The sequence below is a fragment of the Sinocyclocheilus anshuiensis genome, unplaced genomic scaffold (genome assembly GCF_001515605.1).
Source record: "Sinocyclocheilus anshuiensis isolate Anshui unplaced genomic scaffold, SAMN03320099.WGS_v1.1 scaffold870, whole genome shotgun sequence".
In the NCBI taxonomy this organism is placed as follows: domain Eukaryota; kingdom Metazoa; phylum Chordata; class Actinopteri; order Cypriniformes; family Cyprinidae; genus Sinocyclocheilus; species Sinocyclocheilus anshuiensis.
The window spans coordinates 2,503,570-2,512,108 of record NW_015540842.1 but is presented as its reverse complement, the minus strand read 5'-3'; the positions used below and the strand labels follow the sequence as shown (position 1 = coordinate 2,512,108).

Genomic DNA, 8,539 nt, shown 5'->3' with positions numbered 1-8,539 from the left:
ATGCTAATGGTCTAATCAGATTCAATGATCTATGCTAAGCTACAGCTAAAAGTGCTACCGCCAGACCCGGAGATCGGCTGAATGGATTCGAAAACGGTAAAACTCAACTGTTTAACTCTAGGGGAGTTGGAAAATGAGCCTATTTTCAAAAATAGTGGAGTGTTCCTTTAAGGTGAAATAAGTAAAGTAAATGTATTAGGAATTTGAATACTGCTCTGATTAGCATGTACTGTAATGATGATGCAATAGAAAGTCATGGCAAGAATCAGTATGTGTGTGCTTTTGTTCTGTGTTTGGTTTGGCTGCTGGCCATTACATCCTTGTGGCAACTCCAGACTCATTCTAACTTTTTATTGCATTGCCATCATTGCATATAAGAGACTCAATTGGTGACCTGTCTGACTAAGAGGGTTTTTCCACTTTATTTTAAGAATCTTAATTATGCTGCATAATGTTTTCCGTGTTGCTGCAGTAAAATACCTACTATAATGTATTGGAAAAGGAAGTATTTGTTCCATAAATGTTCTCTTTTCTAAGCCATGAACCAAACCAACCAGCCCAGATATGAATCACAACATTACAGACTTAGTCATTTGAAAAATACAAAGAAATCTAAAAAAGTGGCATTTGAAGAAAAGCTATTTGAAGAAAATTTTTAATCATAATTTATGCCGTGGTCACACTAGACAAGACATTTCTATAGACACTGCAAAGGTCATAATAGGATGTCAAACACTACAGAGCAATTTTTAAAATCAAAATGCTAAAATATTGCAATGCTGCAATCCTGCAGATTTAAAATGTGCGTACTTTTAATTCAGCTAGTTGGTCACGCCGTGACATATCTTCTATTATTCACACTTCTTCGTTTCCTGTCTGCGAATGACGTAATCAAATCAGAAATGTCAGTAGAATATAAATGGACAACTATAAAGTCTGCCAGATGTTGGGTCTCAGTGTGACATCTGTTTCTTGCAGGTTCCAGAGGGCAAAGTGGTCGTCCTCTCATTTCGTTTTCTCGACTTAGAGAGTGACAACCTGTGCCGCTACGATTATGTGGATGTTTATAGTGGCCATGCCAATGGACAGCGTCTTGGCCGCTTCTGTGGGACATTCAGGCCAGGAGCCCTTGTTTCTACAAGCAACAAGATGCTTGTACAAATGGTATCTGATGCCAATACAGCTGGCAGCGGCTTCCTGGCTGTGTACTCTGCTGCCAACCCAAATGAGCGAGGTAAGAACATCATAAAAATGGACCATAAAATTGGCAGATAATAAGATCGACTTGCTCTGTTCAACTCTGCAGAGCCAAAGGAGTTTAGTAGATGTTTTAAGGTGTTTAAGATGTTTAAAGATTAGCAGTTTCTTCACTTTTTTTTCTGAAAAGTCAATGGATTAAACCATCATACCACCTTTCCCTTACTTGCATCCAAAATAATCCACGTTTCCATCCATAAATTCAGTTATTATTACGTGTTTAAGAGGGCAAAGGTCGACTTTAATCAGCATTTAAGAGCTATCTGACAGCTCATAAAGAAGACAGAGGTCAAGAAAATGCAGGGGGAAGAGAAATTAATCTTTGAGACAAACAGTTTCCGTTTAGTAAATCACTGAAAGATTCATACAAAAGGAAGAAGAGCCTGGTTTTAATTTCTAGTTAAACACAAAGGGATTTTCTCTGCAGGGTCTGACAGTTGATTTAGACTACTCTGTTGGAGCTGGGAGCTGGAGATCATTGCAGTGTATTTTGTGGCATGATGTGGAATTTCTCACAGACGGTTTTCCAGTGATTCAGTGATTGGTCAGACCCCCAGAGGCCGTCTTGCTCACCCAGTAACTGTATAAGCGATGAGACGTCTGCTTGGCCAGAGAAGGACAGCTGGAATTTGAATGATTTAGATTGTGTCTCTATTTTTTTGTCCATCGGTAGTTGACAGACAGCTGTTGTGTGCTGGTAACAATGGAAGCTTGCAGTCATCACATCATGATCACAGATGTTATCAGGTTTTGTGGAAAAGCTATGTCTGTGGTTAGTTTGGTTACCATTATGTGTGAATCTAACGAAAGAAAAAAAGGTTACATTTTCGCATTTCACCTTAAATTAATAATAATTATAATAATAATAAAAATAAATTGTAATTTTATGTAATTAAATTATATAATTTAATTAAATTAAATTATATCATTATTTCATATATATTATATAATTAAATTAATAATTAAATAAATTGTAATTTTCATTGAGAACCACTACTTTCAGGACCACTAATATTTTCAACATTATTTTCACATTAATTTCATGACAATTAAAGGACAGTTCACCGATTTTTAACCAGCTTTGTACTTGGTAGTATGTGTAAATGGACAATGTGTATTCTTTCTCTGTGTTACCTGCATCCAGATATCCTTGTTTATTTGTCAACAAAAATTCATAATTTTACCTCTGCCGATTTTGGCAGCTTTTGACAGCTTCAGTGCTTTTGTTAAATTTACTGATTCAACAAAATTAAATTTACGAACTTCCGCAATTTTTCCTAATTTAATTCATTATATTCATTCATTCTCATTTGACTTTCATACAATTAATTACCGTAATTTGGTGATTTGTACTGTATTAAAATTTCATTAAAATTTGTAATTAAAATTAATGTGTGTATCAAGATGCTTGTACAAATGGTATCTGATGCCAATACAGCTGGCAGCGGCTTCCTGGCTGTGTACTCTGCTGCCAACCCAAATGAGCGAGGTAAGAACATCATAAAAATGGACCATAAAATTGGCAGATAATAAGATCGACTTGCTCTGTTCAACTCTGCAGAGCCAAAGGAGTTTAGTAGATGTTTTAAGGTGTTTAAGATGTTTAAAGATTAGCAGTTTCTTCACTTTTTTTTCTGAAAAGTCAATGGATTAAACCATCATACCACCTTTCCCTTACTTGCATCCAAAATAATCCACGTTTCCATCCATAAATTCAGTTATTATTACGTGTTTAAGAGGGCAAAGGTCGACTTTAATCAGCATTTAAGAGCTATCTGACAGCTCATAAAGAAGACAGAGGTCAAGAAAATGCAGGGGGAAGAGAAATTAATCTTTGAGACAAACAGTTTCCGTTTAGTAAATCACTGAAAGATTCATACAAAAGGAAGAAGAGCCTGGTTTTAATTTCTAGTTAAACACAAAGGGATTTTCTCTGCAGGGTCTGACAGTTGATTTAGACTACTCTGTTGGAGCTGGGAGCTGGAGATCATTGCAGTGTATTTTGTGGCATGATGTGGAATTTCTCACAGACGGTTTTCCAGTGATTCAGTGATTGGTCAGACCCCCAGAGGCCGTCTTGCTCACCCAGTAACTGTATAAGCGATGAGACGTCTGCTTGGCCAGAGAAGGACAGCTGGAATTTGAATGATTTAGATTGTGTCTCTATTTTTTTGTCCATCGGTAGTTGACAGACAGCTGTTGTGTGCTGGTAACAATGGAAGCTTGCAGTCATCACATCATGATCACAGATGTTATCAGGTTTTGTGGAAAAGCTATGTCTGTGGTTAGTTTGGTTACCATTATGTGTGAATCTAACGAAAGAAAAAAAGGTTACATTTTCGCATTTCACCTTAAATTAATAATAATTATAATAATAATAAAAATAAATTGTAATTTTATGTAATTAAATTATATAATTTAATTAAATTAAATTATATCATTATTTCATATATATTATATAATTAAATTAATAATTAAATAAATTGTAATTTTCATTGAGAACCACTACTTTCAGGACCACTAATATTTTCAACATTATTTTCACATTAATTTCATGACAATTAAAGGACAGTTCACCGATTTTTAACCAGCTTTGTACTTGGTAGTATGTGTAAATGGACAATGTGTATTCTTTCTCTGTGTTACCTGCATCCAGATATACTTGTTTATTTGTCAACAAAAATTCATAATTTTACCTCTGCCGATTTTGGCAGCTTTTGACAGCTTCAGTGCTTTTGTTAAATTTACTGATTCAACAAAATTAAATTTACGAACTTCCGCAATTTTTCCTAATTTAATTCATTATATTCATTCATTCTCATTTGACTTTCATACAATTAATTACCGTAATTTGGTGATTTGTACTGTATTAAAATTTCATTAAAATTTGTAATTAAAATTAATGTGTGTATATATATATATATATATATATATATATGTCAATCGATTAAAAAAATTAACTAATTAATTGCACATTTTTTCTACAATTAATTGCGATTAATCGTGATTAATTCCACCTAACATTAAAGTTTTTAAATATACATTTATATTGCAATAATTTCACATTCAATCTTCAAATTAATGTAGAAACTACATAAAGACAGTTTATCTTTAATATTTTTTTAGAGGCATTTTTTATGACTGAAGGTGAGTATCACCGATACCAATACTACTGATGTCTCTAATTTTTTCCCCTAATATTCAACCATTGACTTCTATAGCCGTTCAACATTAGAGTATAATTGAGAGCTATCAATATAAACATTTATTTGACTTTAAAAAATAACTACTTCTAATTTAAGTGAACTTAAAACAATCTTCGCATAAACCAATTATAATAAATGTCATATTTACTGTGCCCTTCAGCAAGTAGGAAATATGCAGAAATTGGATAAAGTTATCAAACACAAAATTCTAAATTAAATAGAACACAAAAAGTTATTGATTTCCTCTTTTTTTTCTTTTGTTCTTTGATTAACAGACATCACAGCATCTAGGTTATTTGGCTGCTATTACTTTAAGAGCTGCCTCTGCTGAACGTGACGTGGATCTGACATGCACGCTCATAGTTTCATTCGCTCTTTAATATGAAAAGATACAGACTACAGAGCGTGCCGCCGTATTTGTGCGTGCAGTTGAAGAAGATTCTTTTTACTGATATATGGCCTGACAACATCTCATCTGACCGCAGTTCACTGATGTTCTACTGAAGCTCCCTCATCACCTGTATCGTTTCCGCGCTCGTTTGACTAGCGCATGTCGCTGAGGTGAAGTTGGAATGTGGGTCTCCAACTTCTATATGCTTTCCAAAGCACTCCTCCATCTGTCATTGGTTGGACAAATAGATGGTCCGGCCCCAAACACACACCATCGACCGACCCAGTGTTGCTGTTTCAGTCTAGTTTGAATTCTCAGATGAACTTAAGACATAAACCCACAAATTGCTTACTTTATAGTTTAATTAGCACAATAAACTTGAATAGAGCAAAATATTTTTTTACATTTTTTGCGTGAAATATGACTGGACACATTCTTGACAAGTTTAGTGACATTCAGTCTTTTCAGTATAGCGTAGCGATCCAAACGGCCTGTTTCAAATCGCACACAGAGAGTTTTGTAGTGCACTTTCATCATGTTTTCTGATGCAAAATCAAGGCACAAAGCTTTTGGCAGGATTCAGTTCTAGAAGCAGCAGGTCTGGATAAAAGGTCTCAGATGTGAAGAAGGATTAAAGGGTTAGTTCACCCAAAAATGAAAATTAGGCTGCATTTTACTCACCCCCGAGGCATCCTAGGTGTATATGACTTTCTTCTTTCAGACGAATCCAGATCGGAGTTATATTAAAAATTGTCTTTGATCTTTCAAGCTCTATCATTTCAGTCAGTGGGTGTTGCATTTCTTCAGTCCAAAAGACCTGAAATAAAAAGTGCCCTTCCATAAAAAAAAGTGTCTCACACGGCTCCGGGGGGTGAACAAAGGCCATTTTTAATATAACTCCGACTGGATTCGTCTGAAAGAAGAAAGTCATATACACCTAGGATGCCTTGGGGGTGAGTAAAACAGCCTAATATTCATTTTTGGGTGAACTAACCCTTTAAGTCTGGAACTGCATGATATTCCTTCCTGCTGCATGTTTAAAACAAGTCTGCAAACTCTCATAATGACAAGACTGTTGGGAAGGACATTTTAAAGCCGGCTGAATATGATGCTGTGCAATTATCTCATGCATTCCTTTTAATTAGGGGTGAGCGACCTCACACTGGATGCTCAGTCTGTGTTTAGAGTTTAAAAGAGGAAACATTTCATAACCTTCTGTCTGGATGGATGTTTACAGGGGATCAGTACTGTGGTGGGAGATTAATGAAGCCGTCAGGAACCTTCAAGACCCCCAACTGGCCAGAGAAAGACTATCCTGCTGGAGTCACATGTTCTTGGCATATAGTAGCACCAAAGAACCAGGTGGACTCATTCATACATTTGCATATTACAGTTTCAATTAAATCTTTAATGTATTGTTTATCTTTAACTTGAATACAGACAGGAATAATACTTCAGAATTTGTTTGTTTACAGATTATAGAGGTGAAATTTGAGAAATTTGATGTGGAGAGGGACAACTACTGTCGTTATGATTATGTAGCCATTTTTAATGGTGGAGAAATCAACGATGCGAAAAGAATTGGGAAATACTGTGGTGACAGCCCACCAGCGTATGTATCATATAAGTCGTATTAAATCAGTCCTTTGCTCTATTTTCAAAATATCAACATGTAGCTGTTAGAAGTACTTCTTTATGTGCGTTTTACATTGTATCTCTCTCCTTTAGACCCGTGTTCTCAGAGGGGAATCAGCTCTTCATTCAGTTCCTCTCAGATCTCAGTTTAACAGCGGATGGCTTTATTGGTCATTACAAATTTAGACCCAAGAAGTTTCCCTCCACAACCGTTCCACCAACCACGACAGCACCACCCACTACCACCAGACCTATATGTAAGTACATCCACAAAACCTGCTGCTGAGGGCAATTCTCCCTAATCATACTGTATGTAGTTGGTGACCTTAAAGGGATAGTTCACCCAAAAATGAAAATTTGATGTTTATCTGCTTACCCCCAGGGCATCCAAGATGTAGGTGACTTTGTTTCTTCAGTAGAACACAAACGGAGATTTTTAACTCCAGCCGTTGCAGTCTATCAGTCGTATAATGCATGGCAATGGTAACAAAATCTATGAGAGTAAAAAAAACATGCACAGACAAATCCAAATTAAACCCTGCGGCTCGTGACGACACATTGATGTTCTAAGACATGAAACGATTGGTTTGTGCGAGAAACCGAACAGTATTTATATAATTTTTGACATCTAATACACCCCTACATCTTGGATGCCCTGGGGGTAAGCAGATAAACATCAAATTTTCATTTTTGGGTGAACTATCCCTTTAATGTTAGTCTACATTACAGGGGTTGGCTTAGGGTTAAAAGTCAATGACTACTCATTAAACATCCCTATTGAAACGCCAAATTCAGCATCCCCAACTTGAATGCTACCATGTTTGATGTTCTGTGAAATTTTATTTATTTATTTTCTTTCTCTCTTTTTTTTCCATATTCTGTTTTTTTGTAGCTTTAATTTTTCTGGATTCCCTTTTTTTTAATGGTTAAATCAAATTTTAGTAATTGAAAATTGTGTCTAATTAATTAAAATAATGAAACTTACAATATGATTTAACACCAATTTATTAAAAGTTGAACAAACATTACATTTTTATAAATTAGATGTTTTGTTTCTAACACATAAAATATAAATCATTTCTAAAATATATTTATTTTTAAAATGTAATGTTTTTTTCCCCAAATTCTAAATCACTTTCTGTTTTATTTTTTGTCATTTTTCAATTTTAATGGTTTATTTAAAGTTTAATAATGAAAATGCATGTCTAATCAATTGAATTATTAAAACTTTAACAAATATTTTTTAATATATTTTTTTATTATTTATTTATTTATTTCCGATAATTAGGCCCTGTGAAACGTTTTATCATCAAATCACCAATCATCATGTGACACAGAATACTGGAGTAATGATGCTGAAAATAAGAATAAATTACGATTTGAAGTACTGTATATTGAAATAGAAAAGTAATAATAGTTCACAATATTGCAGTTTTACTCTATTTTTGATAATACAAATGCAGCCTTGGTAAGCAAAAAGACTTACTTCAGAAACATTTAGAAATCTTACCAACCCCAAACTTTTGTAAACTAAATATATATTTCTAGAAATTACCAACTGGACAAAATCTAAAATGATTTTTAAAAGGTGTTAAATGGAGCTGGAAGTACAACACTGCTACAGTATAACTGGATTTAATTAGCCAGATTATTTAATGAGCCAAAATATTTATCAAATTATTAGTTTGCTGTCCATGCGTGGTAACCTAAGCAGACAAGCCTTTGACATATATACTGGTATTATTATGTGAGATTTAATTGGTTCATATTGTTTGGTCCATTGAATTATTTATGTATTTTAATAAATACATATGTAAATGACAGAGAGGAATTTCAGGCAATTGTACATCCATTTCTTCTTTGATGTCAGCTTTATCCAATTTCTGAAGCTTTTTGCACGCACATACTAAAAGATAAGCTCTGCTGGCTCAGAGTCAGTAAGCTACAGTAAAACAACTTTTTGAAGTCTTTTTTGCTATCTCTGCTCTCCTCTCCAGCTTTGAAGTACTCTGCAGCGCTGTGTCAACAGAAATGCAAACGGAAGGGAATC

At 34.5% G+C, this 8,539-nt stretch overlaps 1 protein-coding gene across 1 annotated transcript in view; it reads left to right on the top strand.

Moving 5' to 3' along the window:
• The window catches only part of LOC107687553 (procollagen C-endopeptidase enhancer 2-like), a 17,716-nt gene that overhangs the window by 3,357 nt on the left and 5,820 nt on the right, over positions 1 to 8,539 (top strand). Inside the window, exons 3-7 of the mRNA XM_016484930.1 lie at positions 979 to 1,234; positions 6,092 to 6,216; positions 6,330 to 6,466; positions 6,583 to 6,746; positions 8,487 to 8,537. Of these exons, the coding sequence (XP_016340416.1) occupies positions 979 to 1,234; positions 6,092 to 6,216; positions 6,330 to 6,466; positions 6,583 to 6,746; positions 8,487 to 8,537 (733 nt within the window). The remainder of the gene's footprint in view (positions 1 to 978; positions 1,235 to 6,091; positions 6,217 to 6,329; positions 6,467 to 6,582; positions 6,747 to 8,486; positions 8,538 to 8,539) is intronic.